Here is a 15,703-nt window from a genome sequence, read left to right on the forward strand (position 1 = left end):
TGTGCATTTAGACACGTTAGTTAATTGTACTGTATTTGGATATAATTTCTTGACGGTGCACCGCCTGTTCATCAGAAGGACTCTTGACATTCTTTTCTGAATCCTTTCATTGAGTCTTTTGCATCCACAGGAACCCCTTTCACTGGATGTTTTTCCTCCATCACATCATTCTCGATATACTTTCCACATTGCTGCACAGGAAAACCCACAAGATTATCTAGGGGCCAAGATTTCAGCAAATGCTAGTCTACATCGATGACCAGGCCTTGTTGGAAGTAGCTCAGATCGATTGATTCTCCCATTCTAATGTGGATTGTCACTGAAACTGTTCCACAGAAAACTTGTTCACTTGATTTTATGTTGCACTCCGGGGTCGGGGGTCTAATTTCAGGAAAGCTCCAATTGTGAAAGAGCTGGTGTTAGTAAAGTGGCTATTCAGTGTAAATGTATTCATTATGTTGACAACCTTCAGTGCAATTCAGAAATTACAGCTCCATATATACAGTGTTTCCCCGAAAGGAGGACCTACCCCTAAAATAAGCCCTGCCCTGATTTTCAGTTGCTCTGATTGACTGAGCCGTGGCACTAGAGAACCAATCACTGTGGCACTCGATGAACCAATCACAACCATTCAATGAATGGCTGTGATTGGCTCATTGAGCGCGGCAGTGATTGGTTGAGCCGCGGCACTCAAGAACCAATTGGTGCAATCACTTGTTGGAGGCGGAGTTTACAAACCCTGTTACCAACAAGCAAGGTTCTGTTGGCGCTGAGAACTGCAAGCAAGCCTGCCTGGAACTGCAGGAGGAGCAGGAGGGACCCGGATGACGCCCGCTAGGTAAGTATAGGACACCCCTGAAAATAATATCTAGTGCCTATTTTGTTACAGAAATTAATATAAGACAGGGTCTTATTTTGGGGGAAACACAGTAGCACCTCCAGACTGATGATTCCTTGCTCTATTGCCTAAATTGCTCCTGCTTTTAAAAAGAGGAACCAAAAGAGGACATTATAATTACATATATAAATATTTGTTGGTTTCTGTACTTTCTGCCATGATGGGAAACCTACACTGTTGAGGCTTCTATAGATAAAACTAGATGTGATTATTTATGATGACACTTTGAGCAGTTCGGTGTTCCTGGAAATAATCCTGGAATCTTGGCCCGGATATCTGGAAGTGAGGAATAAGTGGTACTCTAATAAGCATATCTTAAATTTGACTCTCCTTCTGAATGTGAAAGGACTAATTTTATCCGTCAAAGTAAAAACAACAACACACGTTTCCAGCTTCTAAAATTGGATGTGCGCTGCCAGGCCTCACCCTCCCAGATTATTTGCACAACATTGCAGTTTATTAATTAGCCTGTGACAAATTCAAACAAGTTCAGCCCTTCCCTTTTTATCCAAGATGTTTTGCATCTAAAGCATCTAATAAACGGGATTCCAGATGGAAAATACAAATTAAACACAAGTCTTTCTAAATGGAAAAATTAATTTCTGTTTGCTGTTTTTTTTATGCATGCCCAAACGACTGGACCAATCTACACCAAATTTGCCACACGGGTAAATTGGGTACTTTTTGAAAGGTTTTAAACTGGGTTCCAGTTCTCTTGGATCTACTGTTCTCGACATGTTTGCAAAAAATATAAATACAAACTGCAAAATGACTAGACCTATCTGCACCAAGTTGGCCACATTGATAAATTGGGCACTTCGGAAGGTCGTAGACCAGGTTTCAGCTCTCTAGATTTTAATTAAAAGGGTTGTCTGGTTACTGGACAGCCCTAATTCAATAGGACTGCCTGTATTCAAATAAAGTGAACTACACTTATGCTGCAGTCCTGCTGTGGTCCCGGTGATTGTTGTAACAGATGATGTCACAGGAAATCAGGTGACCGCTGCAGTATCACATTCCTGAACTCTTGGCATCATGGCGCTCGGGTGTGATTGTCTATGCCAGGAGAATGAGTGTTGACACTGCAGCTTCTCACAGACTGTAGCAGTCCCCTGATTTTCCTGTGACGACATTTGTCACTGCAATCACCGGAACCACAGCAGGGCTGCAGTGTAAGTATAGTGCACATGGGGGCCAAATACTAATAAAAGTAGGTTACACATGCCCTTTAAAAATATGCTAGCCCACACAGACAGTATGGCCACTAAGGTGGGGTTTAGAATTAATGAGCAGAAGAATTTTGTCAGAGTTGGTGAATCTGAATCTGCTGGACCAAACACTGGTAGGATCCTAGTATTGTGGTAGCTGGCGCTACATCGTATGAACAGGGACATAGTCTAGTACAGTGTTTCTCAACTCCAGTCCACAGGGACCCCCAACAGGTCATATTTCAGGATATTCTATAGTAAGAAGACCTGTGGCCATGTCTGAGGCACTGACGATGATTAGATCAAATCCTGAAAACGTGACCTGTTGGGGGTCCCTGAGGACTGGATTTGAGAAACAATGCTTTAGGAGATCCGGATTGAGGCAGGCATCGAAACTTCACTACGAGGAACGGTCCAAAGGTCAGGGGATACAGAGCAGGTTCAGCATGATATAAAAAGGCCAGAGGTCAGGGCAGGAAGCATAAGGAAGAATGGTCAATATAACAACTGAGGTGATGAGTGAAGAAAGCAGAGGAGTCCGGTATAGCCAGAATCGCAACCAGGATGTCTGAGCAAACGAACAGCACCTCTACCTGATCCAGAAGACCTGAAACTAAGCAGCCTCCTAAGAGAGAAGATGTGTGATATACCCAGTGGTGCTTGGGGATTGGAGGAGTAAAGAATATTAGGACATGTACTGGACCTATGGGATTGTGGGCTTGTTCATGCCTTTGGGTCACAATGAGAGACTGGCTAGAAGTCGGAGCATGGTGCCAACCACATATAGATAAGGCAAGATGATGGCAACAGCTATGAATCGTAAAACAAATATTTAAAGAAAAATAGCAAAAACTATAAACTTTGTTACAGGGGAATAGTTAAAGGCTCATGGGCCCCGGTGCAAAAGTGCTGCTTGCGCACCCTCCTCTGCTCAAGCAACTTCCTTCTGCTAACTAAGATCCCTCAAGCAATCAGATATACAGGGCTACATGGCATCAGTCAAAGTAAGGAATCCTGGTGATCCAGAGCTTGGAAAGCATTAATGTTAGATTCCCTGGTGGTCTTAGGCAGTGAAGGTGTTAATATTCATAAACCCGGTGGGCTAGGTCAGTGAAGGAGGTTAAAGGGGTTGTAACAAGTTATAAAATTATCCCCTATCTACATATCTACAAGCTAGGGGATAACAGTATGATTAGTAAGAGTCCAATCATTGGGACGCCTGAGAATGAGGGGTCCTGAAGGTCCCCGCATGAACGAAGCAGTGGTCACATATGTACACCATAGCTCTGTTCATTTCAATGAGAGTTAAGGAAATTGCCTAGTACAACAATCGCCATCACTGTATCATTGAAATGAATGCAGTTGTGGCACCCATGTATGACCACCGTTTCATTCATGCAAAGACAGTCGGGTCCCCAGTTTTCAGGATTGATAGCGGTCCTAGCAATTGCACTCCCATTGATCATAAATAGAGATGAGCGAGTATACTCGCTAAGGCACATTACTCGAGCGAGTAGTGCCTTAGCCGAGTAACTCCCCGCTCATCTCTAAAGATTCGGGGGGCGGTGGGGGAGAGCGGGGAGTTACCCGCGCCGCCCCCCGAATCTTTAGAGACGAGCGGGGGGATACTCGGCTAAGGCACTACTCACTTGAGTAACGTGCCTTAGCGAGTATACTTGCTCATCTCTACTCATAAAGTTACCCCTATACTGTGAATAGGGGATAACTTTAGAACTTGGCACAACCCTTTTAAAGTAAGGAGACCTGATGGTATAGGGCAGTGATGGGGGTTAATGTAAGAATACCTGGTGGTCTAGGGCAGTGAAGGTGTTAATGTACTGACCTTTCCAGTATCCAGCATTGTCCGGGCTGTAACTTTGTTTCCTCCCTGAGCTGATCATAGACATGAGTGCAGGGCGGAGTTCTAACAACCGTGCCACCATACTATATACATTGACATGTGGGTTTAGATTTATAGGTTTATTCTGTCCCATCATACAGTTCAGTTCTCCTAATTTTTGAAACCCGTCTTTGTTTTGCAATTCAACGATTGTGTGTGTAGGTTGTTCCCTATGTTGGATAGTTCTGGAGGTGATAATTAGCATAGATTCAGTCATTTACAATGTTGAATGCAAATTGGTATTTACATACAGGAATTATTTACTATACCAACTGTTAAAAGTTACCTTCTATTTCTATACCATGCTAACGCCCTAATGAGGGTGTGGATTTCTATATCCGGTTCTACTTTCTAAAGTGTATGAATTGCTCAGGGTGTCACTAATTGATGCATTCATTGATGTGGAATATGCAGTATTTTAGTTGGCTCTTTAGTTCTGTGAGGAAGACACCTCAGCCAGGTTATGAGTAGCAGAAGAAACTCAAGGCTTCATGAAGAGCAGTAGTGGTGGGTGATGCTGCCAACATCAAGAGAATGGGAGAGGTGCATAGACGTGCTCTAGCAAGGAGGAAAATGAAGGTTAGTAAACTGGGCTGTCCAATTCTGTTTTCTGTATTGGGATTCCGGACCTATGTACATGGCCATATGATGGGTCCGAATTGGATGCACCTATAGTGTGACACCCAGAGCTTGCCATAAGACCATGCTGTACCTCCAAGTTACTCTGCTCTGATCTCCTTAAAAATGGCATAATTCAACATACAAATATATCAGAAAATTCAGCTACCCATGTAGGCACCATATTATGGCACACCCCATATGCTGCCATATAGTGATGCGTGCTGTGCCATATACACAGACCCTTAGGTTGAACTGGGTAATAAACTACTTTTCAAACCAGTTGAGTCTCGAAAACTGCTTTGGTCCAAATGCCCGATTAGGGCATATGAACGTTATACAGTGCATGGCTGGCGATCTCACAGGGGTGGGGTAGGGGTCTGCCTGGCCAGATGATGCTTTTCCTCTGCACACAAGCATCTTGTGGAGCTAAATGGATCCTCCACCTCCCAAATCTATCTCCTCCGCTCCTATGATGCAAGTAACCACTGTCAGCGTATCGTCTCCCCCCGCAACACAGTTGCTTGGATCTGCTTATGTGTGTTATGAGCTTGGTTCTGGTATTGTATTTATGCACTTATGTTGGTTTGTGCTGTATTTATGTTATGAGTTGGTTTTGGTGCTGTATTTATGTATAGAGCTTGCTTCTGGTACTGTATTTGTGTATGGAGCTTGGTTCCAGCACTGTATTTATGTATGGAGATTGATTCCGGCACCGTATTTATGCTTTGAGCTATTCTTGTTTGTGTGTGTGTGTGTGTGTATGTGCAGCTATCTTGCTGTTTTCTGCACAAGCAGAATACGGGAAGACTGCATATCAGTACAATCTAAAATTGCTTTTCTGTTATGATCGGGGGGGGGGGGGGGCACCCACCCAAAACATCCTGCACAGGGTGCCATCTAAGGCCAGCTCAGTGTTCCCTCCCACTCAGGGCCTTTCTAGGATTCTGTTATTCTCTTTTAAAAGATATATTCCTGTAGTTATCGTGCAATACATTTATTTTTGACCCAAAATGTAAGAATTACTCAATTTCGTGGTCTTGCAATTAAGCCGATTTAACACAAAAGCTTTTAAAAGGGAGCATGTCACCCCGAAGGCTCGCCCGCCGGTCCTTTCTTTACTAATATTTATATTTCCTTGGCACAGTTTAAGCCTTACTTGATGGATAGAACTTCAAAGGCTTCCCTCCTCCATGTGAAATCTTTAGTGCACCACTTGAGCCGTCCGTGTTGAAACAGACATGATCGAATCACCGCACCTGTCAAGCATCGGGGAGGGGACCGTGATGGTCTAGGAAAGTTTCTGTACCCTTCCACTGCAGGTTCATGCCATTTGGACATGGTTTCCGGATTTAATGAGACTATGAAAGGGAGCTAATGCTGCAAACACAGCCAAAGTAAATAGAAACTGCTATGCTTAGGAACAATCGCTTGCAGCTGGATTATTTTTTTCATAACATAAGCCGTTTCTGGTGTAATTCTGCACCTATTTTGCTGAAGATATATGCATAGATACGCTTTGTATACTTTTTATTTAGCAAAACCTGGATTTGATAATGGAACATGGATCAAATATACATAAATGTAGAAATGCCCTTTATGGTATGTTTACATGGGGAAGATTTATCGCTGAAATGCCTTCGACTATTCCATCCATATGAACGGAATTTGCAGAAGTCCATCCACGTTCTGGGGAAATAACCCCATTCACAGGTATGGAATGGATTTTCAGATTCTGCAACAAAACTGCTGCATGTGAATATACCCTTAGCTGTAATAACTTTATCTGCTGCCCTATACACAGAGTTGTTGTTTTGCTGCAAAACTCGGCATGCAGTTCCATCTCAGGCAGATAAATGATTAGAGTTGTGGTGGGATTAGATGAACGGTCTTGTCACCTGAGGCCCTACAAGTGGTTTTCACCCCCCTTGGGATATAAAAGGCTCCTTGTGTGTAGTGACCTCTTCTTCCACTTGTGTAGAGCTTGTTGACCACTAGACGCCTCTACGATGCAGAGAAGAGATTTCACCCAGTGAACAGAACCTGAGAGGGGCGCATTATTGGACTATAAAAAAACTGGATGGTCGTATTGACGAATTGCCGCCACCTAGGCCGTTCTGACCAGACTGTTTGGAGGTGTTGGGTGGATGCGTGAGAGAGTGCACACAAGATTACCGGGCTCCGGACGCCCTTGACAGACCACCAGTAGAGAGGATCATCTGATTGTCCGACAAGCACGAAAAGATGCAACTGTTTCATTGTTCACTATCCAGAGACATGTGGCACCATCGTTATAGACCTCTGTGTCTGTCAGAACCATTTTCAAGCACTTGGCTGAAGAAGATTTGGTCTCATGGCGCCCATTACGTGTACTGCTTTGACATTCACCCACCATCGCCTCCGTTTACAGTGGAGTCATGAATGATGACATTAGACTGCTATGGAGTGGAAAACTGGGTTGTCTTTAGCAACAAATCCAGGTTTCGTTTGGACATGGATGACGGCCATGTTTGTGTCTGGAGACTTAGTTGCAACAAATGTGGAGCAATATGCTGCAAGATACCATATGGAAATATAGACCCTGCATACCTCCATGGCCACCTGTATCATATCTTGTACCGGAGCTAGAGGCAGTACAACAGGGTACTAGACCCTCCATGACTGCCAGTATCACATTTTGTATCCAAGCTAGAGGCAGTACAACAGAGTACTAGAGCCTCCATACCTGTCTGTATCACATCTTGTATCCAAGTTAGAGGAAGTACAACAGGGTACTAGAGCCTCCATGCCGCCCATATCACATCTTGTATACAAGCTAGAGGCAGTACAACAGGGTACTAGAGCCTCCATGCCTGCCTGTATCACATCTTGTATCTAAGCTAGAGGCAGTACAATAGGGTACTAGAGCCTCCATGCCCTCCTATATCACATCTTGTATCCAAGCTAGAGGCGGTACAACAGGGTACTACAGCCTCCATGCCTGCCTGTATCACATCTTGTATCTAAGCTAGAGGCGGTATAACAGGGTACTAGAGCCTCCATGCCGCCCATATCACATCTTGTATCCAAGTTAGAGGTGGTACAACAGGGTACTAGAGCCTCGATGCCGCCCATATCACATCTTGTATACAAGCTAGAGGCAATACAACAAGGTACTAGAGCCTCCATGCCGCCCATATCACATCTTGTATCCAAGTTAGAGGCGGTACAACAGGGTACTAGAGCCTCCATGCCTGCCCGTATTACATCTTGTATCCAAGTTAGAGGTGGTACAACAGGGTACTAGAGCCCCCATGCCACCTGTATCACATCTTGTATCCAAGCTGATAGAAGTGAGTGCCTCAATCCTGCCTTTGCTGTGAAGCGACACACTGCCCCCACTGCTGGTGTGATGGTCTGGGAGGGCATTGTATACGACAGTCGGTCACCTCTAGTAGTGGTACGAAGGACAATGACAGCTCAGTGATATGTTAAAGACATCTTGCAGCCACATGTGTTGCCTCTCATGCCTGGGCTTCCAATGCATTTGCACGATCTAGAGGCTCAGTTGCAACAAATGTGGAGCGATATGCTGCAAGATACCATGTAGAACCTGCATACCTCCATGCCGCCCATATCACATCTAGTATCCAAGCTAGGAATGATACAACAGGGTACTAGAGCCTCCATGCCCGCCCATATCACATCTTGTATCCAAGCTAGAGACGGTACAACAGGGTACTAGAGCCTCCATGCCGCCCTTATCACATCTTGTATCCAAGCTAGAGGCGGTACAACAGGGTACTAGAGCCTCCATGCCCACCCTATCACATCTTGTATCCCAGCTGGAGGCGGTACAACAGGGTACTAGAACCTCCATGCCTGCCGGCATCACATCTTGTATCCAAGCTAGAGGCAGTACAACAGGGTACTAGAGCCTCCATGCCTGCCCATATCACATCTTGTATCCAAGCTAGAGGCGGTACAACAGGGTACTAGAGCCTCCATGCCTGCCCATATCACATCTTGTATCCAAGCTAGAGGCGGTACAACAGGGTACTAGAGCCTCCTTTCAAGCGTTCAATTTTCTGCAAAAAATGTTCAGTTTGCTCTGATGTTGTAATCCCTTATATCAGTGTTACAATCCCACAGAGAAAGTTTCATTTGCTTCCAACAACTCCTTCTAGCGGAGAGGGACTTTATTTCCAATGAGTGTATATATCAGATAACATACAGTAGCGCTGTGCCTTAATGAGTGGTGGTAAATTCAGCACTGCTGCATTAGTGATGCATTGCAGACCGTTTGGTGTAACAATTAATTCTACCTATACTTTGGGATCCTGTGTGGTGGTGCGACCATCTGGATGTAGTTAGGCAGCATATGAAATTAATACAAGGTAGTTGCGAGCCATACATGATGTTACTGGGGTTTCCTAAGGATAAAGTTGCACACCACCTACATCAGCTTTCCCTTCATTAAAATTGAAAACATACAGCCAAGTAATTTTTCTTCTTTAATCTTTTGTTGCGTTAATTTTAGCGGCAATCAAAGGGATAAACTAACATTTTCATGTTGCCAGTAGAACAGTTTTATATTGTTGTTATACCAGTCTCTATTGGGCTCATGAAAGTCTATGCATTGCCATTTAAACAATGTAAAGGCTATGCACTTTCCTATCCTTGCTGATCATAGACATACTGTAAATAGTCAATTTTGGTAGCTTTCTGACATGATTCCACTGTAAACATATGACCTAATAGGCAATTATCAAGGCTTACTGGCCATGTTAGGTTGGGACAAGGGTGACGTCACAGCACCAGCTAAAAGTCATGTGTCCCAGCCAATCAGCGCTTGTCTATATACATTACGGCTCCTCTTTAGGGAGGACACCAGTTATACTCCTAGTCTGAAGGTGTTTTTGGCCTAGTTGGTGGCTCCTGTCCTGTTCCTCTGTCAGATAAGTCTGGTGTTAAGATGTAACACCCCAAATACTCTTATCTCTTGACTTGCTGTTTATTCTGCATTAGTATTACATCTTATATAACAGCTTTATCTCGCACATAGTTATTTATTGTAATAAACCTTGTTTTCCAACTAGGGAGAGTCAGGGTAACTGCAGGTTCCTGACGTGGGGTCGCCCTCATCAGGTCGAGTGCTCCGCTTTTAGGTAGGGTTTCATTGCAATAGTAGGCTTGGACAGATTTTTCATTGACCCATTTTTGGCTTTTTAAAAAATAAATATTTTGTGTTCTCTTCATTGGCGTATTGTCTGTATACCCATCCTTTAGGGTAACCAATTATGTCCAATCTGTGCTAGTTGTTTTGCACACAGCTTGGATGTAACACTTCTATGTGAGGAGCAAGATAAATGGTGGCCAATGGGGACCTGAATGGTAGATATTCTGGTCATACACTATTTGTAGATAAGTTCATAAGGAATAATTTGCATATCTCATATGCAGAGTAAATTTATATATTTCTAAATAAATCTTACTTAATATTTCGTTCGGTCAAGTTCTCAAAGATCGGCACTGGAACCATTGCCATGTTTTAATTGTACATTATAAATATATATATATATATATATATATATATATATATATATATATATATATATATATATACATAAATGTATAGAATCCCTGTAAGTTGGCATAATTTCCAGCTGAGTTTCGTTTTGTTCTTCTTCCCTTTTGGCTTCCATTCTCCAAAGACACCTTATTGTTAGCAACCAAGATATGAGGAAACCATCCACAGGTCATGTTGTCCTCCTTCCTGCGAAGGGTGGCTTGTTGTCCTGTAAAAATTGAGTCTGGTGTTGTGAAGTTGCACAAATATGGGAGGGGTAAAAGGAATGCATGTCCATTTTGACTCCTTCTATAGAAAAACTGAAAACTTTGCAGCAGTCATTTCACTATCCTCACAGGCAGACCTATGTAAAGATAACATAGGATTTACCATTCACAATATGTGATGGTCACAGCTCACCCTCTCTCCTTTGTGCACAGTAACCTCTATACAGGTCACAAAGAATGACTACAACACTCTTTCATAAAAGTCCACGAGTCCTGTGCAGTCTATGGCCCAAGAGATTGCTGTATAGAACAGAAAGTGTCAGGCTGGTATTAGACTTGGTCAGAGTGGAAACTGCAAGACATGGGACGACTGTTGGACGCTTAAAGGGGTGGTCTCGCGAAACCAAGTGGGGTTATACACTTCCGTATGGCCATATTAATGCACTTTGTAATATACATCGTGCATTAAATATGAGCCATACAGAAGTTATTCCACTTACCTGCTCCGTTGCTAGCGTCCTCGTCTCCATGGTTCCGTCTAAATTCGCCGGCAGCTTGCTTTTTTAGACGCGCTTGCGCAGTCCGGTCTTCTCCTTTCAGCACGAGCCGCTTCAGTGTGCTCCCCGCTACAGCTCTTCTGCGCATGCGCAGATGAGCTGTCACTGCTCGGGAGCGCGCTGGAGCGGCCATTCTGTACCATCCTCTGTTAGAGGAAGGTGCAGAGCCGCCCAGCTGTCCGGAGAAGCCGCCCAGCTGTCCTGCCGTCCAGCTGTCCTGCCGTCCAGCTGTCCTGCCGTCCAGGTAAGTGATGGGCCGGGGGGGCTGCCGCTGCGCCGGGGGGGGGGCTATTGTCGCTGTCGCTGCGATGGGGGGGGGGGGCTGCCGCTGCGATGGGGGGGCTGTCGCTAGGCCGGGGGGGGCTGTCGCTAGGCCGGGGGGGGGGCTGTCGCTAGGCCGGGGGAACTAGCGCTGGGCCAGGGGGGTAAGTGATGGGTCGGGGTGATGTTCACTGACAGGTGAAGGTCCCGGAGCCCAGCGCTGGGCTCCGGGGCCTTCACCTGGGCTCCGGAACCTAGCGCTGGGCTCCGGAACCTAGCGCTGGGCTCCGGAACCTAGTGCTGGGCTCCGTGGCCTTCACCTGGGCTGAGGGTCTAGCGCTGGGGAGCCGGGAGCGTAGCGCTGGGGAGCCGGGGGCTAGCGCCGGTTACCTGCTGCCTGGCGGTGGGTGACTGGTCGGCGGCTGCGGGGCGTCTGGTCGGCGGCTGCGGGGCGTCCGGTTGCCATGGAGACACAGCTGGCAGCGTCTCGGGAGCGCGCACGTCGGGCTGCAGCGAGCGACGGGGAAAGAGCCGGCGGCCATCTTGGGGAAACTTTTATAAGTTGCTGAAACGCTGGAACGGTAAGTACAAACCAGCTAGGAAAGTCATTTACAGGGGTAATTAGTAATGTATGTTTAATTAGGGGGACTGGGCAAAAAAAAAAAATCACTGCTTCCTCGAGACATCTCCTTTAAGTGCCCGACAGTCATCTCGTAAAATGACCCTAAGAGAGAGTGAAATTTCAATTATATTACAAATATTTTTAGCTGCCTCTGATATGGATTATAGACAGGTGGAGAATTTCAAAGTAGACAAACTTATGCAGTCATTGAGGGCATTTGCGAAACTCAGTTCACATTCGGGCAGAGCTATTTTTTACCAGCTGTTCTTGACTTTTAGGCATTTTCATCTTATTGTGGAAATCGGTTCACCTTTTTTCTCCCCCCCCCCCCCCCCCCCTAAGCGGCGGACTGTGGGCTGTCCATCTGTCCGTATAATGAACCTCTGCATTCTCCCAAGTAACGAAATGTTAGGTCTAAATGGGAACACGCTATACATGCCAGGAACACGCCTCGGCTTTGGGATGAAGACCTACAGCTGGAACTTATTCTATTTAAAAGGTTCATCCTGCTGACTGCTGTACAACACTCCCACGAGAATATTACAAGATATCTATTACATGCACAGCTGTACGCGTCTTGATACTGTTACTGAGGAGGTTTTCTTTTAAGGGTTCTTAATTACTTTTTTTAGTTACATATCTGAGAAGGCTGATTTCTTATTGACTTTATGGTCTTTTCTTAAAATTGATACCGTCTAAAGAAAGATACAAGGACAGTTCCTTGGCATGTCATGACTTTCCTGCCCGGCTTTTAGAGATAATTTCCCATCCCAAAGGGTGTGAAATCTAAAAGTGCCTGAGAAATGGTGACATATGCGTGAAATTGTCCCACAATCTAAGAACAATGTGTCACATAGGAGACCATTTCCACTACTGACTTTAAAAAACAATAGTCAAAAATGTAGAATTATTTTCCCAAGCTTCTTGGTCCAAGTATTTATGAAGTTTTACAGTTCCCACCGTATTACACATGAGCCCCAGAATCTGTTTGGACATAACTACTTTCCCATCCCAAGTTCCTCTTGGAGACAACTAATTGGGGATCCCATCAAGAAGACACCTACAAACTTCTCTGAATCAGTGAGTCAGACCACACAACTTGTTTGCATAGCAGGAGGAGTCGCACATCCCAGGAGTAATCGATCAGTGGAAGAGAAAATAATTATTATACTCTGAAGTAGCATCGACAGGTTATATCCTAAGATTGTAATACAGTCTACTCACGATTGCAGTATATTGTAAATCCTATGGGAAGGACCTCCATGTAGCCAGATGTAGAACTGCGTATTGGTGACTGACAATCCATTATTTTTATCTTACAATGTAAATTATCTTTGTTTTTTTGTAATCATCGTTGTGTCATTTACAGCGCAAGATGATCACTCAAGATGAGCGATCACCTTGCGCTGCCAGCACGCTGTAAGACAACGATGAGCGGCGGCTTAACGAAAACTGCACAATGTCAGTGCAGTTAGACCCAACGATTATCGCTCAAAAGATGGCTTTTGAGCGAATTTTGAGCGATAATCATTGTCTAAATGGGCCTTTAGTTGCATCAGGTGTGCTTGAGATAAGACATCAAATACCTGGACTGGCTAGAGCTTTATTGACTGTGATGTTTGATTGCCTGTTGGCCAAGTCAAGAGAACAAGAGAGTGGTCCAAAAAGTTAAGAGACGAGATAATTAGCCTTGCACAAACAAGGGAAAGGATCCAAAAAAATTAGCAAAAGCACTGAATATTCTTAGAGATACAGTTGGAAATACAGCTCACAAGTTCAAAGTTAAAGGAATAATGGCTACACTAGCTGGATATGGCTGAAAGAAGAAGCTATTACCGGCTGTCATCTGATTCGGAGGCAGCAGGCACAGTAAAATGCATACTGAATGCTGAAGGTCTTCATGCCCAAATTCCAAAACGTAATGAATGGTAAGATGGAGTCAATCAAGTATAAGGAATCATGCTTTCTGTGAGGAAGCTGAATCTTGGGCATCAGTGGACCTTCCAAGATGACAATGATCCCAAGTACACCAAGACATGGTTTCAGAGCAAGTTCTGCGAGATTGTGGAGTGACGGTCAGTAATCTCATTTGAGCTCCATACAAGATTTTTGATGAGATTTCCAGAAAGGGGTTTCAGCATGTAAGCTCAAGAGTATTAGTAAACTGGAGGCCATTGCCCATGAGGAAGGGGCTAAGATTTCTCAGGAATGCTGCTAGAAGCTGGTGTCTGGCTATGCATCACATTTGTAGCCGGTCATAACAGTAAAGGCCCTTTTAGACAGGACGAATGTCGGGAAAACGATGCCTGACACTCGTCCCCGCACAAACTCACTCTCGTGCTGCTGCACAGGAGCTAGTATCACTGGCTGATTTTGCAAAATCTTGTCCACTTTGCTGGCTAATCCCGCGATTAGGAGCTGTGGGCAGAATTGCTGTGCAGACTTTTTTGCATTAAAGTCAATGACAGGGGAAAGCAAACTGTAGGGATTCAGTGTTGAGTGGATACCTTTTATCAGTATACTGCAAAGCAAAATAGGTGACCTCAGAAGGGCAGGAGGGGGGAAGAGAAGAGAAGCCCATGGAAGAAGAGGAGGAGGAAGAAACCCAGCCATCGCCTACCAGCCAGGACTGTGTATTGTGCTGGCTTGGAGGAAAAGCTCTGGCAGACCTCCCAGCAGAGGCGTAACTTGAAGCTTCTGGGCCCCAATGCAAAACCTGGAACGGGGCCCCCAACTATAATGCTTTATTCATAGTACTGGGCTCCCTATAAGGAGAAGAGAGGCCTTATGGGCCCCCTAAGGCTCCTGGGCTCGGGTGCAACCGCATCCCCTGCATCCTCTATAGTTACGCCCCTGCCTCCCAGTTTGTAATCCGTCCACATTCAATTAAAAGCTGAACAGTTCTAAAAGGACTCTAAACGCAGGTATGAAACCACCCTTAGGCCGCCTCCACACTCGGATTTCGCACATGGGAGCCCGCAATGGAATCTGATCCTGTGCCCAGCTGTAACTGGTTTTCTTCTTCTTTTCCTGTACTGCGAATGTACATGGGCAGTAGAGAAATCTTTAACCTTTCCGCAAGGGCCGCGGGTCGGATGGCTTCAATGGAAGCCGTCTGTGCAGAATCCACAAAGAAATAGAGCATGCTGCGATTTCCGCTCATGTAGAGAAAAAAACGCTTTTCCATAGCATGCTATAGTCAGCTTTTGCTACGGAATCCTGATGCTGCAATGCAAATCCGGCCATGTGCAGCAGGCCTCAAAGTTGTCAAAGTACAATTCTCTTATCTTGAAACGTAGTCATTTTGTGCGACTCTTGAGTTAAAGGGGTTGTCCCGCGCCGAAACGTTTTTTTTTTTTCTTTTAACCCCCCCCCCCCCGTTCGGCGCGAGACAACCCCGATGCAGGGGTTAAAAAAACAAACTGCTCAGCGCTTACCTGAATCCCGGCGGTCCGGCGTCTTCATACTTACCTGCTGAAGATGGCCACCGGGGTCTGCTCCCTCCGTGGACCGCAGCTCTTCTGTGCGGTCCATTGCCGATTCCAGCCTCCTGATTGGCTGGAATCGGCACGTGACGGGGCGGAGCTACACGGAGCCGGCATTCTGCACGAGCGGCTCCATTGAAGAGAGCAGAAGACCCGGACTGCGCAAGCGCGGCTAATTTGGCCATCGGAGGGCGAAAATTAGTCGGCTCCATGGGAAGGAGGACGCTAGCAACGGAGCAGGTAAGTAAAAAACTTTTTATAACTTCTGTATGGCTCATAATTAATGCACAATGTACATTACAAAGTGCATTAATATGGCCATACAGAAGTGTATAGACCCACTTGCTGCCGCGGGACAACCCCTTTAAACAGCTGAATT

The 15,703-nt window shown here is 45.3% G+C and overlaps 1 protein-coding gene across 3 annotated transcripts in view; it reads left to right on the forward strand.

The window, feature by feature from the left end:
- The window catches only part of SH3PXD2A (SH3 and PX domains 2A), a 327,632-nt gene that overhangs the window by 84,891 nt on the left and 227,038 nt on the right, over window positions 1-15,703 (forward strand). The window contains exon 1 of one of the 3 annotated variants that reach the window (XM_066600884.1): window positions 4,448-4,585. The exons of the other annotated variants lie outside the window; for them this stretch is intronic. Within the exon in view, the coding sequence (XP_066456981.1) occupies window positions 4,541-4,585 (45 nt within the window). The 5' untranslated portion in view covers window positions 4,448-4,540. Of the gene's footprint in view, window positions 1-4,447; window positions 4,586-15,703 lie in introns of those variants that run through there. 3 annotated transcript variants of the gene reach the window in all.

This window comes from Eleutherodactylus coqui, chromosome 4 (assembly GCF_035609145.1).
Source record: "Eleutherodactylus coqui strain aEleCoq1 chromosome 4, aEleCoq1.hap1, whole genome shotgun sequence".
NCBI classification, from domain to species: Eukaryota; Metazoa; Chordata; class Amphibia; order Anura; family Eleutherodactylidae; genus Eleutherodactylus; species Eleutherodactylus coqui.